Below are 23,074 nucleotides of genomic sequence, written 5' to 3'. Positions count from 1 at the left end.
CTGAGATCCCAGACTTGCCCGAGGCCCTTGAAAGCTCTTTTCCAGATCATTTGGAAGTCAGGGTTTGGATTTGGTCCCATCCCTACTTACTGATGTATAATACAGTTCAACCAAGCCCGGGTGCCTTGAGTACCCCTTCCTGGAGGGGCTGGGATGTGCCTGCAGCATGGCCACGCAGTGGCTCTGGACACGCTGATGGAGCAACTGCCCAGGATTGTTCTCTGACAGGGGAGCTTTTGGGTGGAATAGATGCTGCTGCTGCATTTCAGCTTGGTGCTGAGTGGTTGCCATAGATGCTGCCCTTGGTATTTGTCACCTTATTCAGCTGTTGTCAAGCTCTGGGGTTCCTCACACCTGGGAAGAGGCCGTTTTGCTCTTCAGGAAACTCTCACGCTGCGCAGCAAGTTTTGCCGTGTCGGTTCAATGGGGTGTTTGCGTTGGATCAAAGACATTTGAGCAAGTGTTTTCTTCCCCATGGCCATGACCTTGGGGCAGTCTTTTATCCTCCTGCCCCTCTCCAATGCCAGCCCCATGGAAAGGTGCCAGGGGTGTTCCTTGGAGAGCAGCTCAGCTCCAGGCACAGCCTGCAAACACCGCCTTCCAAAACCCGTGCTGGGGTGAGGAGGCAGTGGGTGCTGCTGGTGCAGCCCCCAGGGCAGTGTCTGTCTGTCCCCATGGTCAGGGCAAAGGGGACAAAATGCTTCAGCAAAGCCACGTGGTGTGGGATGGAGCAGCCACCATGCTCCCATCTTTGCTGCGGCCGCCCCGGTCTCCAGCGGGGAGGAGCTGAGAACACAAACGTGTCAGGAGCAAAGGGCCCCTGTAAAAAATTCACAGGCCTGCTTGCCAGCAGGAATATCTGGCTGTAAACTATTGGAAAATTAAAGCAGTTTCTCTTTCCACACACCAAAGCCACATGTATGGATGACTGATGGCCGTGATGGTGGAGGAGTCAGGATTTCCTCCAGCTTGAGGACTGAATTTGGGAGAAGCACTGAGTGGAGCTGGGGGAGAGGAGAAAGTGAAGCCTTGAGCAAAGACTGCTTTTTGGCCTTGTGACCTTGGGCTGTTTGATTGCAGCAGCTCTTGCTGTCCTGGGGACGTACTGTAGAAGCTCCTCCAAGCCCTGAAGGCTGCCCAGAGTAAATACCCAGTGAGATTTTGGCTTTGCTGACCCCCATCCTGCTGCTTTCCCTGAAGGAAGGCTTTTCTGCTGCTCAGTGGCCAGGGAAGGGCTGGCAGGGCGGTTTAGCAAAGCTCAGCTTTGGTGCCTGCACCTCTGGGGCAGCAGCTCCTCCAAGGCACCAGTTGATCCCAGTCACACACAGGGGGTCAGATGTGGGCAGACAGCTCTGAGTGGGAGCTGTGCACAGCAGGGAACACAGTCCACGGCCTCCCCACCAAAATTCCCAGCGTTTCAAGATCTACAGTGACAGCAGTGGGTTAGGGGAGGGTATTTAAAACCTCTTCTAAGCAGTTGGTGTAGCCAGAGAAGTGACTGGAAGCAAAGTGGGTTTTGCCTGTGTAGCTCTGGGTGGATTGAAGATCCATATTCCTGTTCACTTCTGTGTCATTTGAGCAATATATGCTTAGCCACATCCCTGGCTGGGGTGCCTTTTCCTGTATGAGCTCCAAATTGATCAGGTTTGCAAAATGGGTTTGATTACATGAATTGTCACCCATGAAAAGAAGAAAATATGGAAAGAAGAAGTGGTTACTGTGATCTGGATGAAGTAATCTATTTCTTCTTCAGCCCTGTGGTGTAAGGACTTAACTTACAAATCATGTTGGGGTTTTTATGCCCTGAATTTTTCAAATATGTTATTTCTGATGGAGCTGCACTGAAGCTAAAATGAGCTTTTTTTCCTCTTATTTATCCTATGTGCTGTAACACATGGCTAGAACTGTATTCATAAACTCAGCTTATACAGGGTGAATGTAATCAGGGCTCCATGACCAGCAGCTCGGTGCCTTCATCCCCAAACCAAGCACATAATCCAGCTCCTCTGTCATGTGTGTTGTTATTTGATCTTGAATTCAAATTATAATTCCAAGCTTCTGACATCAAACTGGCTTTTACAGCAGTATGAGCTGAAATTGCAGGTATGAAGCGATGATTTGTTGAGGGGCACTCTGGCACAGGGTGTCAGGAGAGCTTGTCATCCTCAGAGAGTTTCTTACCTTTCCTTCTTGCTGGGAGATGTGCAAGGAAAATCTGACACATCTTGCAGAGCTCTCAGATTCCAGATGCAAAGCGCTGTGAGAGCACTGAGTATGACTTATTCTTTGCTTTAAGAAACATCCTAAAAGGGCGCTGATTTATGAGCAAAATCCCTCTAAACCCCCCAAATATCTGATATAAAAGCAAAGGGGCATGATGGGGATTCAACTAATTCGATTCTGTATTTATGGCTCTTTCTGGGGGCTTTTTGGCTTGCTCCGAGTGTGAAGATCACTCTTTATGGATATTGAAGACATCTGTGATACATTAAGATGTCCTGAAGTACAAAAGAGGCTGCAAAGCTCAGACCCCACTAATGACAACTCTGGTTCTTTGCTCACTTAATGTGCCAGGCTCTCTGCTCATCTCGCCTTTGAAAGAGAGAAATGTTCCCTCAAGCCCCTGTGTGAGAGCCAAAGCTGAGCAGAGTGCCTGGGCTGGCAACAGGGGAAAATTGCACTTTGCAGGTTTTTAAAGTATTAAACCTAAAAGGGAATAATGGTGAGGTCTAGACGGGCTGTGATGGTGTCACTGCTGGCAACTTAATGGGCTGTGGGTGGAGAAGGGATGAGCCTCAGCCTCCTTATCCAAACCCTGGGGGGTGCAAGGAAGCCCCTGCTGTCCTTATCCCTCCCAGCCTGAGAAATGTGCCCCCCCAGCACTCAGTCTGAATGTGGGGATGCTGAGCAGTTAATCACAGTCTGACCATAAAATCATTTATGTTGGAAAAGACCCTCAAGATCATCGAGTCCAGCTGTTAACTGCTCCAAGGTGACTTCTATCATTAACCGCTCCAGTGTGGCCAAGGTGACTTTTATCAAACTTCTTTTTCTCTCTTTTTTGGGGTTGCTTAAGCCCAAAATCCCAGTGCCAGCTGGCAGAATTGCCAGGCCCTTTTGCTCGGTTCCCATAATAACAGGACGACCTTTCCTAACCACGGTGTAACCATCTGCAAACCCCCCGAAACGCCGCAGGGCGGATTTTATCGGCTCGGAGATGGATTTTGCAGCGCCTCCCAAATGTCAGGTGCCACATCACGCAGCGAGTGACGCGTGGAGAGCTGCGTGCTCAGCCTTCCCTGTTCCTGCCAAGCAGCTGGGAGCGTCTTGGTGGCACCGGTTGTCAGCGACGAGCGTCGTCACGCAGGCCGGAGCTGGAGAAGATGATGAAAACAAGAGCCAGTAGCAGGAAAAGACATTTCGTGGTTATCCTGGGCTTACAGTGGGGGTAAAGAAGAGTCTGTGGGTGAGGCTGTAGTTGCCCAGTTTGGCTTTGGATCTTTCCTAAGAGCCCTTTCGCCCACAGTGAAAGTGTCACCACACTTCAAGTGTCCCCAAGGGAAAGGAAAGGAGGGATGAAGAAGCAGGTACCTCATTAAACAGTAACAACGTATTTTATCGATGTTTTCTGGTGGTAATTGACGTTTGAGTTCAGCTCATTTAGCTTTTAATCAGAACATAATTTACCACAAAGGAAGGAAGCATATTGATTCCCTGCCTCCTGGCAGGAGTGTTGTTTATTTACCTGGAGTGCTGAGGAGTGAGTGGCTGGGACCTGTCCTGTGGGATGGCTGGAGGGCAGAGCTGGCACTTGGGTGGGTGTTTCAGAATCTGTTTCTAGCCTAACTCACAGGTGTGTTAGTGCCAAACAGCTCTCTGTGCCCTTTCCTTCTGGAAACAGTTTCCCAAGCCCTGTTTGAGAGAGGGAAAGAGCCCTACCAGTATTTCACAGCAGGGAAAAGCGATGCCTGGGTTTGGGAAAGGTTGTGCACAACACTGAGCTCACCCAGCCGAAAAAAACCACCTCTGGCTCTTGGAAGACCTCTCATTTCTAGCACAAATCCTGGAATTTGAAGGGTTACTGGCATTTAGCCCGTCTGCAGCATCACAGCTGTCTTGACAGATGCTTCAGGCTGTTTCTTGGAGCAAGGAGAGGTTTGTCCCTTTGCTGCTGATCTGCAGGCTCTTGCCTTGGCAGCTCCCAGCACAGTCACCTTGCAGGGGCAGCTGAGCGTGCCCTCGGTTTGGCTGGGAGATGCTCAGAGTCACAGATGTAAAATGTGCCCTCCTTTCCCTGGGAATCACCAGGTGATTGATCCCTCCTGTGGGGATGCACCTGCCCCCTCTCTGATAGGAAAAAAAGGAATAAAGAGAAGCAAAGAGACGAGTTCTTGTAGATAGGGAAGGTGCCAGGAGGATTTTCAGTGATTGCTCTTCCTAGATGGCAGGGGCTGTGATTTCTGGTCAAAGTCCAGCAAGTGATTATCTCACAGTTTGGGGTATTTGGGGATTTGGGTAAGAGCTTTATCCCACCCTTTCCATCTTCAAAGAGTTTTGCAATCATAGGGTAATTTGCTAATCCTTCCAATTTCTCTGTCACTTCCCTTTTTCTCCTTGCCTTCCATCCTTCCAGGAAACCCCCAGTGCAGCTCTTGTGTCTGCATCCATAGTTTCACATCTGCTTGGAGCATGAGATGAAGTGACCCAACTCCTTCCCTGAGCTGTTGCTGGGAGAGCTCGGATGCTGCCGACTGCTGCTTCCTTACTGTGATCTTATCTTTTTCCTTCCAAAAAAATAGGAAAATTCCCATTTCCCTCGTGCCTACGAGGGCCCCACAGTGGTTAATGAGCTGGAGATGAGCAGTGCTCTGAGGGTTATGCCCTTGCCCCGGGATTCACATCTGCAGGGAACAACAGGGACTGATGTGAGGGGGCCACCCCTGCCCCTCCCCAGGCTCTCATGCACATCATGAGGCTCCCAGGGCTGTGGTGAGGGGCTGAGAGCCTCCAGGGAATGGCATAAATATTTGCAGCAGCATCCCAGGGATGCTCCCGGTCTCCTCCAGCAGCAAGAACAGGCTGGACCGGGGTTTGCTTCCCGTGGGATCTGGGGTGGTGCAGCTGGGACACGGGCTCTGCAGGAGACTTGCTGGGCTGGGAAAGTCTCTGCCTGGAGTCCCACAGCTGGGACATAAATAACCAAACAATCCACGTCTGGTTTAACCCTGGGGGGAGGAGGGTGCAGAGGACAGTGAGAGGTTCCTGCATGTAGCAGCAAGGGCAGGTGCTGGGCTGGGACCTGCAGTTCCAAGTGGGATGTTCCCTGAGCAATTCCAGCTCCTGCAGAGCTGGATGAGGCAGGGCCTGGCTGAAGAGCCAGGCTGGCTCAGGGCAGGATGGTGGGAGGCATCACAGACACCGTGCTCTGTGCCCCCATCACTCCACCCCTGAGCAGATGCTGAGAGGCTGAGAAGTAAATAGAGGAGCCCCTAAGGAGGCAGAGCATCTTCTGCAGCCTGAGGCTGGACAGGTGGGTAGAGGCATCAGCTCTGGAGGCAAGGGATGGTGCTGTCTGCCAAAACACGGTGGAGCTTCACCTGCAAACTGCTCTTGGCCAGCCACAGGGAGTGGTGGGGAGCCCTGAACCCCCTGGGGAGGAGCTGCCCGTGGGTTCTGCAGCCCCCAAGGCTCTGAAATCAATCCTCCTTGTCTGTGTGTTGGGGGGAAGGAGGGTGAGTGCCATCACCCACTGAATTCAGCAGGCGTTAGAAGTTGACACCTCTGACCCCCCTTCCCGTTCTCAGCCCTGCCAGCAGCACCTTGGGTGTTTTTCTCTTTGCTGTTCTGCACCAGCTGTAATGATTAACTCGCCAGTCAGTTGTTTGCTGAGACATTTCCAGGGTAATGAATGGCTCTTCTGGATTTTTAGCTGCTCTCTTTGTTTTGTGACAGCTCCCCGTGCCTGTCAGGAGGGTACAGATGCATCTGCCATCAAAAGGATGGTCCAGTGACCTTTCCAGGAATGAACAGCGGCATCTGAATGGCCTCCCCATCAGTGGCTTTGTTTACAGCACTCAAGGGGGCCCAATTTATTTGGCTGAGGACCTTGCTGTGCCTGTCAGGAGCACATGTGGAAGTGATGCTGCTCAAAGGCCTCCTCCCCACGATGCTGTCCACACCTCAGGCAGGCACTGGGGCAGTGCAGCTGGTGGGTGCAGATCCCTGCCATTCCCCACGCTGTTCTGCCTGCTGCTTATTCCTCCTTACTGTGGAAGCTGAGCTGGGCACCCTCCAGTAGCTCTCACAGAAGAGTTCTATATTCTTTTTTGCCATTTCCCTTTATCTTACATGTCCCCCCTCAGGGCCATCTATCGCCTCGAATTTTATTGCCTCCTTTAATTGCTTCTCTGAAGTCCCACTGTAATATTACTCCAGGATCCTTTTGAATAACTTCCTGAGTCGCTGCAGATCCCATTCATCTCGCACTTCTGGCTCTCTCGATAAGCCCCGTTGTATGTGGCTTTTCATTGTGGTTTGTCAGCACTGAGTCCAAGGCCTCACACTTTGGCCTTTCATCAGAGCAGATGGGGAGTGCTGCTTCCAGCAGGCCCTGAGCTGCCCTGAGCTCACTGCTGGAGCCCTGCTGAGGCAGGGGTCACCAAGCCCAAAGCTGAACTTCCCATGCCAAAAAACCACGTTTTTCCTGTAAGAAGTCAAGTGCCTCTTCTCCTATAAGAGACCCTCGTTCTCTTCCAGGACCAGCTGCTCTTTTTTTTGGCCATTTCACGGTGTGAATTAATCCTGGGGCACATCCTTCCCTTACAAAAGCCATCAGGGTGTCTCTGCTGCCAGTGAGGGCTTGGCCCTAACCTTGAGCAGGGGGAGGCAGGGGTGGTGTTTGGCCTCGTGGCTGTGTACCTGGAGAAACTCAGGAAAAATCAAGTGGAATTACCTCAGTTTCAGTGAAGCCTTCTGGGAACAACCTCATTGTTATTAAAATGACCTTTATTAAATTTGTTCCGTCCCTCCTCTAATTTGAATTAAAACAGACGTGATTTGTTTTCAGAAGGAGTTCTGCACGGGGGTGTTGGGTGGTCAGATGGGCCCATCTAAAGCCATATTGGCACTTCACTTGGATTTAGTTTTCCTCCATGTGGACAAGACATATCAATTCCATCCACTGTGCCAATATCTGCTTGCCTTTGGGCATCAGCCACCTCCTCACTCATTGCCCACACGCTGGATTCTCTTCCCAGAGGAGCCTGTAACGATGGAGAGGGAATTGCAAAGCCCTTCTGGTGATATTTTAAGGACACCTCCCTGGAGAGCCCTTCCCTACAGCACAAGGGGGATTTTTTTCATGCCTTGCCCAAGGAATTCAGCGACGCAGCAAGAGGGATTTCCTGCTGCTGTGGATCCTCCCCTGCACACCTGGATGGGGTTGGAGGGTACTCAGTGTTTTAGGCCCTCAGTGAGGTGGGAATGGTGGATTCAAAGTTTCTCCCACCTCCTCAGCTCCTGGTCTCACAGGAGGAGGACAGCTCCGAAGGGGCTGCAGTGCAGATGTCTGCAGGCAACAATAGGCTGCAGTTCAGCCCCAGGCTTTGAAAGCAAAGGGGGAGGGGGAAAAAAAAAAAAAAGAAGAAAGAGAAGAGAAAAAAGAAAACCAACCAGCCCATTAGATGACTTCAGCTCCCCGTGACTACATCAAAAGGGAAGGCGTCGTAAATTGGGATTCTGCTCAGCGCTGGGGCCCAGGCTGGGGAGCGGGATGCAGTTCTGGAGCCAGCAAACCAGGGAAAGACATTTGGAGCAGCTGCAGGTTTTGGGTGGGCAGAGCTTTCTTCCAGCCACTGTGTTGACCTGGGTTATGGGGGGGTTCATCCGCTCCACGCTGGTGGGTGGCGGGCACGGCACATCCCTGAGATGTGTCCCTGTGCCTTCTCCTGCCGCCTTCCCAGCAGGTCTTTGGAAGGTCCCTGTGTCCCATCAGCTTTAGGATGCTTTAGGGATCTCACAGCATGTGGAATCTTCACATGTGGGGCCATTGTGCAGTGCTGAGGCAACATTTCCTGTTAATTTTGTTGTCATCCTTCCCAAACTCTGTCCCTACTCCAGCACAGGTTGCTGGGGATTTGCTCTCTTTTGCTTCTCGCTGATTTTTAAGAACTGATTTGGAACACGTTAAAGCCATTGAGGATGATCTGTCCTAGGGCTTCCCAGAGCATCTCTCACTGTTTTGTGCCTTTGTTTAACTGTGTAATAACTCCATTTATCATTGTGAACATGGGGGTTTTTTGTCTCTCAGACTGTTTGGGTTTTTCTGCCTAATAGTCTGAACTATTACCCTTTTGTCCTAGCTAATCACCCAAGACACAAAAAGAAAAAACAAGGAGGAGGATTTGGAAGGAAATCTATCATTCTCTGTATTTTTTGTGTGAAATAGGTCATGTTCTAGTGAACTAGGTCATGTTTTAAGGTTTGCCCTTTACTGAACTGTATGGAAAGCAAATGGAAGGGGTCTCCACACCCAATATTTCACATGCAGGAATGGTGCTCCCAGGATGAGTGCAGTTTCCTTGGCTTGTGGCTGCAATAGTTTGTACCTGGACAGAGCTTCTTGTGCATCAGAGCAGCAGCTGCAAATCCTGCAGCATCCAGGAAGTGATGCTGCAAGTTTGAAAACTTTTTAAAAAGAAACCAAAAAGGGGAGGGGAAAAGTATTTTTAGTTAAATCAAAATCAAAATTGGGGAGGGCCAGAGTGGAAGTTCTTGTGTGTTAACATTTGCAGGACAGCACTGTTTTTTTTTTTTTCCTCATTTCCCAGGGATTGATTGTGAGTGACAGAAATGTGGGACTGTGTAATGACACCAAAAAAACCCTGTCGCTTCCTCCGCCCGCAGACAATGGCTAATTGTTCTAATTTGGGTCAATCCCCTGCTGTGCTGCAGCAGGAATTCTTCACCAGGGCTCTTTAATCATTAACGTTGGCCTATTTTACTCGATGTTTGGCCCCAGTGCAGCCCCCCCAGGGCTCTGCACATCACCAGGGATTCCGCTGCTGGAGGAGGAGCGGGTGATTAATTTCTTAATGAAAACAAATTAATTTGCAATAACATCTTCATCACGAGGTTTTCCCTGTGTCCTCCTCTCAGCTCTTTGGCTGCTTCTTTTTGGAGCGGTTTGTGAACCCAAACCTTCACCTCTTGCAGGTGAACTCGACCCAGGAGTTGTTGCCGCGTGGTGATGGCGAGGAGGGCCGGCAGTGACGCCGGGGTTGTTTATCTCAGTGGAACCACGCTCCTGTTCATCCCGTGCTTGCTTTCCCATGGTGTAATCCCTCTGCTTCCAATTACGCCCTCCCTCTCTGGCAGAGCGAGGAACGTGTCCAAGGGTGGCTCATCTGTGGTTAAAGGTGGTGTGCAGATGCTGGGCGATGCCTCAGCCCCGGGGTCTGGCATGGGGTGAGGGTGGAGGCTGAATGGCTTCCCCTCTCCACCGCATTTCAGACCATCAGAGAGGATAAAACTGGTCCCCCTGTAGAAACCAGGGCAGGTTTGGCAGGGCACAACGTGGTGATTGTGGCTTTTGGCCTCCACCTGCTCTCCCTTATCCCTGGGGTTTGACTGATTCCCGTTTCCTCATCCAGAGCTCCAGCCCTTCACCCAGAGGTCCCCTTCCAGGGCTGGAGCCAGCAGCAGGACCCTGGTGGTCCCCAGCACATGCCTGGGGCACCCCCTTTCCCCGTGGGGACAGCTGGGGCTCAGCTCGTGCTGCTCCCTCTCGTTCTCCAGTTGAACAGGATCCTGCTGGCTGGATCATGTGCCATGAATCCCTGTCCCAGCTGAAATCTGTTAAGGGATTAAAATCTCATGAATCTCAGGGCTCCTCCCAGTGCTGAGCAGCCCTTTGGTTCTCCAGGGCAGGCGAAGGCAGAGGAGGACGATGGGGAAAGGGGCCCTTTGCAGGGAAGAGCCTCTGCTCTCAATTTTCCCCACATCCCCCCTCCACCCCAGGCTTTGCCTCATGTCTGGTGGTCGGGAGCTGTGCTGGGTCTCTGCCAGCTTGGGGAGGGGCACAGTTGAATAGAAACCAAAATATTGCCCCAAAACTGCTTCCCTGAGCTGAGTCTTGCACCATCTGGGCTTGTGCTTCGTAGGCTCCCTGAGCCTTGCAGGGAGCCAGGGTGCTGTGGGAAATGCTCACATCTTCTCCTCAGAGCCTTCCATCTGGGCAGCCAAGAGGCATGGAAGGGAAGGCAAGTGCCATGCAATGTTCCTACTCCATTTGGGTGCTGCTCACAGCAGCTCAGCTCTGTGTGACACAGCATTCTGTTGGTGCAGGATGTGTGCAAGGCCACGGCACTGAGAATTTTTGTGGACTCACGGATGTTTCTGGATGTGTGGCTGATGGATCTCTGGGGAGCTCAGCTGAGCTCATCACCAGCATCTTACCAGCGTTCATCTGCTGGCCTGTGAGCACGGTGCTGAGGGAAAGGGCATATCCCAGCTCTGTGAAACAGGCTTTTCCCTGGCAGCACTGTCCGCTGGGAAAGCTGAGCTCTCTGTGTGGTCTGTGCTATCTCCCCAGCCCGGAGATGTTCTGCAGTTTTCCTCCCAGAGTTTGGAAACCGGAGCACCAAAAGCCCTTTTCCCACGCACGAACCCACGAACGCCTGGTGGGTGTTACGGAAGGGCCGGATCTCATGTGGTGTCACTGGCGATGCCTTTGCCAGAGATTCATCCCTGTGTGTTATTTCAGGAACAGTGACTGCTGCAGTTTGGGGCTGGTGATGGGACAGTGTGCTCCTGGTGCTTCATTATTGCCCTTTCCCTGGAAAGGGCACGAGGTGTTTGCCAGAACCCAGTGCTGTGGGTTTCAGGTTGAGGGAAGTCTTGCCCTGCCACTCCTGCACCCTCTGACCACAAAACCCCAGCATTACGCTGCCCTGGCGTGAGTGATGTCATCCAGACTGAAGTAGATGGGGCCAAAAGGCCTTTTTGGCTGGTGCTTTTCATTCTGTGGGAAGCAGTTAATCCCTGCAAGCAGCAGGGCAGGATGGCAGCGGGATCTGCCTGCCCGGTGGGGTTTGGGGCTTCTCCTCCATCACGCTGAGGATGCTGCTGCCACAGACAGTGGGGTTAAAACTTTGCCAACACAGGCAGACTGGGCTGATTTTTCAGCTGACTCAGTTTTCAAACAGTCTCTTGGGCTCAGTCCCACCAGGGTGTGCGTCAGCTTCAATTATTTCCTGATAGACTTGGATCGTAAACAGCGAAAAAGCTTTTGTTTAGACCGTACGAGGAGCCTCTGGCACTGCACCAGCAAAACTCCCTTCTGCTGCACACGAGTTCTGGGCAGCCCAGGGCGGCCCTCGTGTGCCAGGGATCACACCTGGGGCTGCTCTGCAGACTCCTGCAAACTCCCAAGAGGAATTGCAGAGGTTCTGGGAAGAACCTAAAAAAAAATGTGGGTTCTTGAAGCAGAAAGGTTTTTGTCTCACCCACGGGCAGGTGAAGTGCAGCGATGGGAATGAGATGTGCAGAAATAATGTGTCTTTGGAGGGCTCTGAAATGGGTAGTTTATTTATCCCAGTGTTTAAGTGGAGCACTTCGCTACAGACCATGCATGAGCTGGTGTGTGCAGAAACCTTGGTCTCTAAATCACGTTTTAAAACTCAAAAACAGAAGGAGCCCTGTAGGTGCAGGGTTTGGGAGCTGAGCTTGTGAAGAAAAAGGGCTGAAGGAGTGGTCTGTTTGGCATGACCATGGAAGGATGAGCTGCCTGGGGCTGCTGATATAGAGGATTAAAATGCTTTTCTCTGCTGTAGCCTCTTCCCTTGGAGCACCCTCAGTGTGCTGTGTCAGTGCTGATGGACGATTTGCTGGGTTCTACTGAGGGGAATTCTTTGGGCTGAAGTTCTCAGAAATCAGTTATGATGTGAAATTCAGGTCTGAGCTTCCACCAGCCACCTGGAGCCCGCTGCACCAGAGCTCTGGCAGCTGCAGCACGAGCCCACTGCTTGGGGAAAAGCCTCTTATTGTGGAGGCAGGATGGTCCTGTCACATTTGGACCAGCAAAAATTTGGATTTTTTACTTTCTCAGCTTCTTTTCCACATTCTCTTGTGCATCATTTCACTTCCCCAGCAGTTCAATTGTTGGGAGATAATACTGGAAACAAATTTAATAGTCCCTTTCAGGGTTATGTTGGACATAATTTGCAACACAGAATGTCAGCACTGTGTAGTTACTCCACAGCATTTTAACACATTGTTTCCTTCTCAACCAGGAGTTTTTTTCAGGCTGTGCAGGGAGGGCTGGGAGATGGGAACCGCTGCTATTTCAGAACAGCTGAAAAAAAAAAAATAGATGAAATGAAAGCTGATGGCACCTGGCAGCTTGCTGTGGATATTGCACAAAGGTAGAAAAAATAGGGAGGTGTCAAAATTCGTGGTGTTTTTATCTCGCTTTGGGAATGCTGGATACACAGCCAGGAAGGTGTTGCTGGCAGAGAGCGCTGGGAGGGAGCGGTGAGTGCTGTTGCCTTCCCAAAATGTGTTGAGGCTTTAATTAAGGAATGACTGCAATGTGTTTCCAGATCTTCCAGTGGAAAACATGAAATAAAACCTTGTCTTTCATTATTTTTTTTTTTTTTTTGCCAGGCTGAGCCTCCCAGGGTTCCCCAAGCCCAGGGCAGGTTTTTGCCACAGGGTAGCCCATTGGGAGAGGAGAAGTGGGCATGCCCAAGGTTCAGCATAGGCTGCCATCCCGTTGAAATCTGTGGGATTAAAACCCTTGTTTCAATTCAAAGAGTGGTGATAAATGAGGTGTTGAAAAGTATGGGTTTCAAGATGCTCTTAAACCCCCGTTTCCTGGGAATGGGGAGCACGTCCGTGGAACGCCTGCGGAGCTCAGGTGGGAAGTGGCTCCCGGCTCGTGCTGTTCCCAGCTCGTGCTGACACAGTGTTTTCCACACACCGTGCCCTGCTGGTATCTGTGGATCTGGAGTTTCCACCTGAGCTGCTGAAATCGCCTGTCACTGCGTGCCTTTGGTGCAGATGGAGCCAGGCAAGCAGCACCCCTGCATTAAATCAGCTTTTGTTCAATGGCAGTCAATGCGTGGGCACCTGGATGTGTCTGGGAATAAACCATCCCAATTTATGGCAAGGCTTCGTTCTCACAGAGTGGATTGAACAGAGAAGCCAAAACCCACAAGTCCTGCACTGATGTTTCTGCTCCAACCATCTGTACAGACACCCTTTGTGTCCTGTTTGTTGGGGTTTTTTTCACCCTGAGAAAACCTGATGTAATTGTTTCCCTGATCACCCAGAGGTGATTTGTCAAAATCCCAAGTGCTCCTTGGTAATTCAATATTTATGATGTCTTTATAAGGCCGGTCCCGCTCTGCTGACTCGGAGGTGAGGGGGAGAATGCACTGCATAAATGAGGCTGCAGGAAACACGAGCTCACAGCTCACCTGGGGAGGGGGACGTGAAGGTAGCAGTAATTGGGTGCCCAGTGGCATCTTCCTCAGCATCTTCCTCATCATCCCTGCCCAGCTTGTCCCAGCACACAGAAAATCCTGAAATCTCAAAATGAAACGTGATCGAACAGTCCAGATACTGGGGGTTGTATTTTGTTTTATTTTTCAGAAACCAAAACTTACAAAGTTTAGGAACCAAAATTTAAGTGGAGTTAAAAGTTTCCCGAGCCAGTATCCTTTGTGGTGGAAATTTTAGTTGAAATTGAGAGGACACCAAAATCCCCGTTTTCCTTCAAGCCTTTTTTTTTTTTCCCCCTAAAAAATAAACATTTTGAGAGTTTCTGCTGAGCCCTGTTCCCAAGATCTCCATCAGATCTCTGTAAAATGTCAGTTGTGTGGTGTCAGACGATAACGGTGCATCCTTGCAACATCTTATCAATCAGAGGGGTTTTTTCCCTCCTTACAGAGTTTTACACATGGTTCCTTAAGGCTTGCCACCCTCTCTGGGGTCAGAGCATCCTTTAGGTGTGATGGCAACGCTGCAGACCCCTCACCTGCTGTCCTTGCCTTGCCTTTGCAGGAGGGGGACTCCCTGGGGGCCATGGAGAAGCTCTGCCGGCAGCTCACGTACCACCTGAGCCCCCACTCGCAGTGGAGACGCCAGGGCATCATGAAGAGGAAGCCGCAGTCCTGGTGAGTGGGCTCTGGAAACCTCTGTCCCCCCCCTGGGGGGTCGCTGTCCCCAGCCTGCTCCCTGCCACCCTCGAGGCCACCACAGGCTCAGGAGAGCAGGAAGGGGGGTCTTTTCCTGGTGCTTTCAGCTGTGGTGTTCGAATGTGGGTGCTGGTGGGAGCTGCCTGCAGGTGATGGGAGGAACAAATCCACCACGGTTTGGGAAGTGTTCAGAGCCTCCTCCTGGAGGGAGCCAGGATGTCAAAACCTCCCAGCTTGCCCCAACCTCCAGAATCCTCTGTTGTCTCCAGTCTCACCAGTGTTCCCCCCATTTGTGGCTGTGTTGTCGGGTTCCTTCATGCTGAACCAGAGGTGTTTTCCTCCTTTTCCATTTCCCATTCCCCGTTGCATCCTGGTTTCCAGAGAGAAGCACAGTAGCACCCAGAGAGGGAGGAACAGGCTGGAAAACCTGAACCATCCATCCTCCAAACATCCCATGCTGGGCATTAGAGAGCAGGAGACAAACTGCTCCAAGACACCCTAATTACATGGTAATTAATGTACAGGCACCATGCACACTGTGGCTTGCAGTGTGTTTACACAACAGGAATTTTTTTATTAAAATGGGAGAAAATGACGCCAGTCCCCTCCTCATCCAGGTCCTGGATCCACAGAGTCAAGAAACCTGTGGATGAGGCTGAAGGGGCTCCTTGTTTTCTGTGATGTTATGCATTACATATTTACTATTTTTGTATAAGGAGGCAAGAAATAGAAAAGAAGCCACAATCTGGCAAAGTCAGGATTTGTATCCAAGTGCTGGCTCCTGGTTCCAGGAGAGTTCTGGTTCCCGTTGTAGTAGATGCTGTTTGTAGCCATTAGTGGAAACTAATCCAGTGGAAAAAAACTGAGCCTGGAAAGATAAGAAGAGAGGAGGAACAGTGGACACAGGAGGAAAACAAACACAAGCAAATAAAGGATTGCATGGCCTAATAGGATTGGGGCCATATATCCTGGAGATCTGGCTCAGCACTGCTGTCCTTAGAGGCTCAAAGGTGGAGAAACACCCCCACTCCATCAGCAGTGGGAACTGCTTTCGGTGTTGAGCGTGTTTAAGGTGTACTGGTGACTAAAATTTGCTCTCTCCAATAAAGCAGCAGAAACGGAGGGAGGATATTGGGGATGTGTCCTCGGGCTGGGCTCACCACAAGGAGCTGGGTAATGACCCTTGTGGGGTTTTTTTTCTTAATTAGGATAGGAAATGCACGCCCACTGTCACCTCATCAGGGCATTATCAGCGTTGCATTGATGGGGCAGTGGGGAACTCTCTGCAGCTCGAAACATAAGAAATTATTGAAAATGAAAAAAGATTGAAAGCAGTGCTTTGTGCCACTCTGTCTTTAATTGCCAATCCCTGGCCTTAATCATCAGCTTGGAGGGGCTGTGGGAGCACATCCTCGTGCCAGAGATTTGCAGGGCTTTATCTGACAAACCTGCTGGAGCACTTGCCTTCCCTTGGAGCAGCCAGGGAATAGCTGAGGTTTGTCAGGGTTTGAGGTTTGCAGGGATGAGGTTTTGGTAGTAAATGAGGCCCTGAGCACATGGCAACGACACCAGGGCTGGGAACGTGGGACACACTGGGAATGTGGGACACACTGGGAACGTGGGACACACTGGGAACGTGGGACACTGGCTGCTGGCTCTGCCCAGGCCAGGGTTTGGAGGATAGGATTTGCTGAGTTTCTGGTTTAGATGCTGATTTAGGCTGTGAGTTGAAGCCAACCTTTTCCTGAGGTCTAAATGCCGTGATATAGAGATTATAAACAGACTAGGGAGAGCACCTGTCTTGTCTTTCCTGTGCTGGAGCACTCACTGCTTTATTCATGTGCTGGCAGCTCCCCTGCCAGGGATGCTCCTGATCTCATCTGTAAGTTGATTCCTTCCACAGCAGGTGTTTCCCCAGAGCCCCAACTCTGGTTGGGGTTTGCAAGCGCCCCGAGATGCTTCCAAGGGAGTGATGGGGTCCTATTCCCAAGTGTTGGCCTTGCCTTGACTCAGCCCTGCTGCCAAAGGTTTCAGGGACTTTCAGATATTGTTTCCACACTTTTCTGTGTGTCTGTTGGCCATCCACACCCCATCAGTGCTCTGCCACTCCCAGCTCCAGCTGGGGAAAACAGGCCAGGAGCTGCTGCAGAAGAGATGATGGTTTTTCCTTTCCCTCCCCTCCTTCTCCCTGCAGTACCGACCTTGTAACACCCATGGGCTGCACGTGTGAACAGCGCTTTCTTCAGCCATTTCTGCTTCTTCTTTGCTCTTTCTTAGTTCTTTCTTTTAATTTTCTCTCTCTCTTGTTGGAGAGGAGGTTTTCTGACAAGCTTGGGGTTAGAAAGGGACAATTTAGAGTCATCATTTCTCTGAGCTCATGGCTGTGCTCCACAATCCCCTGTACCCATGCAGCTGGGCTGGAAGGGTTTGGGAAAGAACTGGAGTTTAATTATCCCTACAATCAGGAATGGTGGGAGTGTGTTTGTAGGACATGGGTGCATTAGTGCAGTGCTGGTCCCTCTCTTTGATCCAGAGTTGTGGGATCAAGGGGGTCTCAGACACAGTGCGATGTTGAAGGGGCGGTGGCTTCTGGATGTCATTGTATTGCCACCTCCCTGGATGCACAGAGTCAAATTTTTCAGTGGGATAGCATTCCTTCTTCACTGGGTGCCTGCTGGCATTTCCACTGGGCAGTGGGGGACGTGGCCAGCAGCAGGGGGGTGGATCAGTCCCTCCTGGACCAGCTCTGGTACCTTTGCCGAGGTCTGTCTGATATGGTGAGTGAGAGCCCTGCACAGCTTGACTGAGTGCTGAGCAAAGCCAAATAGCTGTAATTAATCTCACCAGAAACATGGCAAAATGATTACAAGGGAAAATTGCTTTCCTTTATTCCACAACTGCCATATCCATCACAGGTGGTAATCGGAAGCAGAGCAGCCGGAGGAGGAGGGTGGGGACAGGTGACAGGGGGGACTGGAGCTGATTTTGCAGTCAGTCCTGCTGTGGTCAGGCTGTGTAGGCAGAGGGGGAGGCTCGTGCTTCCCATTCCATCTCATGCCAGGCATCACGTCCAGCCTGTGTGTGCACAGACAGAGCTAAGTGGAGGGAGATGCTCTCAGCCTTGGCTGCCCTGCTCTGCTGTGTTGCCTGGCACCAGAGCACCCAAACCTGAGCCAAATGACCTTATTTTATTTTTTTTTTTCATATTATAAATCTGTCTGGCTCTCCCTTGCTGTCTCCGTGCCTCCCTCTGAATTGCATGCATTAAACATCCAGGATGAGAGGACAGCCAATAGCAGGAGGATGAAGCCAGCCTGCAAAAGTAATTTGTATGTGCCTGGCTATGCCTGGGGCCATGATTGCAGTCCAGTGCTTAACTAGGGAGTGTTGAATCAGGTCCTGGAATCTCCCTGCTCCTCCTGCTGCCAAGGCCTCACTTCAGCATCACGAAAGCCAAACTGGGAATCAAAGCTCCACGTGCCAGTAATTGCTTTGGAGCACAGGCTGGACGCTCTGTGGGGAGCAGGAGGGGTTTCCCTGGGGCTTTGCCACGTCTTTCCTATCCCTTTGGGATATCCCATCACCGTTCCTGTCCGGTGTTGCTGCTGTGCCCAGGAGCGATGGCAACGAGCCAGGGATGCAGCCAGGAGGATGGAGCAGTGGTGCCTTCCCCTCTGGGCTGAGCAGTGAGCACCAGCTGAAGGAATGTTGATAATTCACATCATACCTCCAAATCTAGCCCCATTTTGCATCAGGCAAAACCTCTTTCCCCACACAGTTCCTGTTGATGCCACTGGAGCACAAAGCACGGAAGAATTTAGGGTGAAGCGGCTCAGTTTGAGCACTCTTATTAAAGGGGGTCAATCTGGACCTAAATTTGTGGATTTTCTAACTCTGTTGTTGCTCTGCAATAAGCAGAGAAACCCCTAAAGGGAAGCCTGAGCCTCGTGCAGGTCTGTCCACATCGGGGTGAGCCAACGTGGTGCTTTCTTCACTTTCTAAACCCATTTTATGTTTCAGAGCTCCCAGCCCTTGCTCATGCAAATCCCCCAGTACTGGGACATGTGAAGAGCCAGGATCTAATGTTTTTCTCCCTTCACATGAATTTTACAGGTGGCTTTACTTAGCTCCAACCAACTCTCTTCTCTTTGCCACTTGTCCTTTCTGCTGATGGATGGCAGGGCCAGCCTGGGGTCCTCCTTTGCACCTGGGAGTCAGCCTGAACTCCCCTTGGCTCTCCAAAGACTCTCTGAGGTGAAATAGTTAGAAATCACCTTGCAAATATCTGGCTAAAAGTGAAAACAAATAGTTTGGGACGCCTTTTGGAAATCACCAGGAGGCTCCATCAGGCTGTGGCAGCTTTTAACCCCTGATTACCTGTGAGGTTGAATGTTCTCCATCGCACTGGACATCCAGGTACAGAGACCTGATAGAACAGAAGAGAAGGGTGTTTTGATTTACTGATGAACTTGTGGAGGCTGAGCAGCCTTATTTTATTGGTAGGAATGATCTTCTAACATCCCACTCCTAATTTCATCAGGGGCACAAAACATTTCTGTCCTGGAGGAATGCTGGGTGCTGGTTTTTTCATACTCGCTTCCAGTGCCTGCTTGAATTCCTTTATAATGGAAAAAAAAAAAAAAAAAGGAAAAAAAAGGGAGTTTTCAAGGGAGAAGCCCTTTTGAAAACAGAAGGAGAATGTTTGTGGATGGAAATCCTCCGCTGCTGTGGCAGCTCGTGGGCGAGCGATGGGAGAAGTTGCAGCTCCTGCAACAAACGGTCCCTTCAGAGCACCCGACACAAATCCGCTGTCAGTGGGAGGAGGCAGGAATTGTGCAGTGTGTCCCCTTCACTGGAATCCCTCTGTGTGTGTGTGTGTGTGCACAGCAGGCTGCTGGCCAGTGCTGCAGGAGAGCAGAGGATGGGTGGTGTGGAGCCTTTGGGACGTGTGTGTGGGCGATCCCTTCTCTCGGTGTCCACGGGGTGTTGTCGTGCTCTGTGTTACGTGACTGTCCCACAGAGCAGAAGGGAGAGAACAGCAAAGTGCTTTACAGGACATGGAGAAAATGCCCCAAAGCCCAGAAGGAATTATTGGCTGGGGCTGTGATTTCAAGGGGGTGTTGTAAATCACTCCACCTTTTGCAGTGGAAAACAGGCAGTTCTCAAACATTTCCAGCATGGCCTGAGGCTTCGTGCGTGTGTTTGGCGTGGAGAAGAGCAAAGTTCTGATTCTTTGGGTGGCTCTTTGGGCTGCCTGGGGATGGGAACTGAGGCCTCATCAGTGGGATGCTGGGCCCTGCCTGACAGGTGGATCCTGCATCCCACAGGAGGAGGTGGGGGAGAGACAGAGGTGCTTCTGACCTTTACTGGGTCATACCACAACAACCAAGGTCTGCAGCCTCGTGGTCACTGAGTCCATGAATCCCTGTGCTGCCATCCTCCCCAGGAGCTAAATGCCTGCTTTGGTGGCTGTGATTTGGTGATGGCTCAAAAAGATGGATCACCCCCAGGGTTCTTGGCGTATTCTTGTGGCTCAGCACTCAAATCCCAGCCTGGCCGAGGCAGAGCAGGTTTTCCTCTGGAAATATTGAATGGCCACCAAAAGTGTCTTGCAAGGTGTTCTGATTGTCTGGTTGTCCCAGGGCAGCAGGTCCTGCAGAGCCATTTGATGCAGAGGGGTGTCCCTGCCTGAGCAGGGAATGGGGAGGGTTAGCCACAGGCACTGAGTAATCCTCCACCAACAGATGATGACTTACTGTGATGGGAAGACCTGGAGTGACCCAGAAGTCAGAAGGGAGCTAAGATTTTGGGAGAGAGAGTGGAAAACAAGGGGAGGATGAGAAAGACAAAAGAAACCTCCCCCTTGGCTGCTGTCAGAGATGTTCTGAGTGATTTTGCAGCTTGAGGCCATGTCCCGTCTGCCCCAGCATGGCTGTGGTGCCACTGGCATCAGCTGGCTCATGGTGCATCCTGCCTGTCTCATGTTGTGTGTTTGCTTGGCCTCTTCTGAGGCATCAAACTCAGACTTTTAAGCACTTTGTTCAGTCTTATTAATGAATCATTAATGCCAGCAGTAGCAGTGTGAGCTGTGGTGTTCCCTCCCTATCAGGTGATGCTCGGCCCCCATGGAGCAAATCCCAGTTGTGCCCGCGGGCAGCACTGGCATCAGGTCAGGGCTGAGGATCCCTGGCACCTACAGCAGCTCCTTTGGGAGATACCTTTGCTTTGCTCTGGTCCACGCTGAGCCAGCATGCATAAACCTGGAATATTTTCTCTCCTTTGGCAGAAATGTTTGGAAAGTTGCGGTCCTGAGGAGCAGGAGGGGCTGGTTCCAGCAGCGCTGTGGGGTCCGGCTCTTTGCCCAGCAAACGGGCAGGTTTGCAGGGGTTCAAGGCACTCACCGTGGCCAAACAAAAAGAAGGGAAAAAAAGAAACCTTTAGAGGCACCACCAAGGAGTTGGGAGAAATATTTGGATGTGGATAGTTCTGCAGTTCATATCCCAGGAGTGCACTTTTGGTCACCTCTGTCCTTCCCACCTCAGTCTCCTCCATGGCCATGGGGCATTTCCTACATCTGCCAGTCTGGGACTCTTTGGACTTTTTATAGTTACTCAAGATGTGACTTTCTGTTTCTTTTATGGCTGGGATTGGAACAACCATGATTTGACCTGTCAGTTGTTCAGTTCCCAGTGCTCCTCTGCCTGATGGTGCTTCTGGGCTCCTGCCTCTTGAATTTATTCCCTTTGGCACATGCATGGCTGCAAGCACAGTGCCTTCTGTAGTTTTGCTCTCTGATGGTCTGTGTGACTTCAGCACTGCCTGGTCAGGCGTTCCTTTGTTTGTGGAAGGTCCATTTTCCAAGATAGCTGAACTGGAGGAACCTTTTGGGGCTGCTCCTTCTCACACACCCAAGTACCTGGCTGGGAATTTTTGCTCCAGGCTGGCACCCCAACAGAAGGGTTTGAATGAGTGTGGTGGGGAGGTTAAGCCTGGGGTTAAATATGCCTAAATTGCTTCACAAAAGTGAGGGACAGGCTGGGGAGCTGCTGTGGCTGTGCCCTGGCCCTGCGTGGTGCTGCCTTGTCCACGCCAGCTCCAGCCTGGCTGTTGGAGCCAGTTTATCCCTGGGAAATCCCAACCCAGCTCTCTGCAGCCAGGCAGGCATCACAGCACTCACTCCTCCTTGCTGTGTAGAAAATCTGGTGAAAACCTCCCATCCAGGCGTGTCCAGGGTTTTGTGACCGCCAGGAAATGTTTTGTCCTCGTGGGAACGGCGTGTGACGTTGGAGGGGAGAGGATGATCAGCAATCATCCACCCCAGGCCAACAGCACAGGCTAAGCCACGTGGGAGGAAGGGAAGGATTTCATCCACTTGGAGATGGATGTCTCCTGATGAGATAGGAACTAAAAAAAAAAAGCTACGTCATTTTGAAGTCAATAATGTGCAGCACTAAGAGGCTTTTGCATTAAATAATGCTCTTTTGAGGCTAGTGGGGTATGAGTACCAGGGTGCCAGGTTGTCCCTGGTGTGCACTTTATCCCTGAATATCCCTGTGTGTGTCAGACAGGGTTGGATGGACCTGTCTGAGCAGGGGGGTGCCCTGAGCCGCTCCCAGCCTTGCCCAGCGGAGCAGCCCGAGGGTGCCACTGTCACAGCAAAGCTTCAGCATCAGCAACATCAGCTCTCCTTGCTGAATAACACTGAAGGGCCCAAAAGCACAGGAAATTCAGGGCAGGACGTTAAACATCATAGTTCAGACTCAAGAGGGCCAGGGAGGAATAACTGAATAAAGCTCTGGATTCTTTACCCAAATATTAACTGACAGCCAGGCACTGACTGACATCCAGACACAGGACCTGGACTTGGTAGCCCTTGCTGTGGCTGAGGGTGGTTATTCCTTTGCACTGATGTTTAGCACTATCCCAGCATTAGTGCAGGGAGCTACAGAGGCTCCCTCCAGCCTGCAGTTCACTTCGTGCATCCTGCCCTTCTGCCTTGAGTTTTCTGCCCGCTCCTGACTCCATCAGGGTGACCTGTCTCTGCTTGCTCGAGTGCTCTGGGGAGCCCTGAGCAGTTAAAGGGCATCCTCAGAGGAAATCTGTACTGAGACTGACCTGAGACAGGATCCAGCCTTGGAGAAAAAGCCATTTAGATGTTTTTGCAGAGGGGAAAAGTGCTCTGATGCTGATGGAGCCAGGGGTGTCCCCTGCCAGGGTCCCTTGACATGTCAACACACATCAATCTGCCCTGGCTGGCAGGGTGGCCTGTCTTTCCCAAGAGGCTTGCAAGGAAATGCAATGTTTCTTGTTGAATTTAAAGAGTCAGAGATGCTGGAATGACCTTCAGTGCCATGAAAATGGGACTAAACAGTGAACAAATAAAGTGCCTGTTGTGGGGGGGAAGGGTGAAATGCTGCAAATACGGGGGAGCAAATATTTGTGAGGGCTGTGGCTGAGAAATAATTCTGCAGTTCTGCTGTTTGTGGCAATTAAAGAAGCTGCCACCCCACAATCACAGAACCCCACAATCATTAAGGTTGGAAAAGCCACCACTGTGGTGGTCAATCACTAAACCACGTCCCCAGGGGCCACATCTACATGTCTTTTCAATACTTCCAGGGATCTCTTCAGATAACTCCAGGGAGTTTGCTTATTGCTGATACTCAGGGGAAATTTGATTCCTCCTGCTCCTGTCAGAGTTGGAGTTGTGGGATCTGCTCCGCTGGTTCCTGGGAAGCCTGGGCTCTTTGCACACCCCAGAGCACACCCAGCAGAGAGGGTAAGCAGGTGGTGAAATGCACTCATTTTGTTCTTCATTGCCACTGAGAGTCGTTTGGCCACGAGATTGGCAAGTTTGGGATGGAAATGAGGTTATT

The 23,074-nt window shown here is 51.1% G+C and overlaps 1 protein-coding gene across 1 annotated transcript in view; it reads left to right on the top strand.

Moving 5' to 3' along the window:
• Window positions 1–23,074, top strand: part of LRRC75A (leucine rich repeat containing 75A) — a 64,034-nt gene that overhangs the window by 28,216 nt on the left and 12,744 nt on the right. The window contains 1 exon segment of the mRNA XM_050322067.1: window positions 14,065–14,177. Within this exon segment, the coding sequence (XP_050178024.1) occupies window positions 14,065–14,177 (113 nt within the window).

The sequence above is a fragment of the Myiozetetes cayanensis genome, unplaced genomic scaffold (genome assembly GCF_022539395.1).
Source record: "Myiozetetes cayanensis isolate MyiCay16 unplaced genomic scaffold, myiCay2020 scf27, whole genome shotgun sequence".
NCBI lineage: Eukaryota > Metazoa > Chordata > Aves > Passeriformes > Tyrannidae > Myiozetetes > Myiozetetes cayanensis.
The sequence above is the reverse complement of the archived record's forward strand: the minus strand, read 5'-3'. Positions and strand labels throughout refer to the sequence as shown.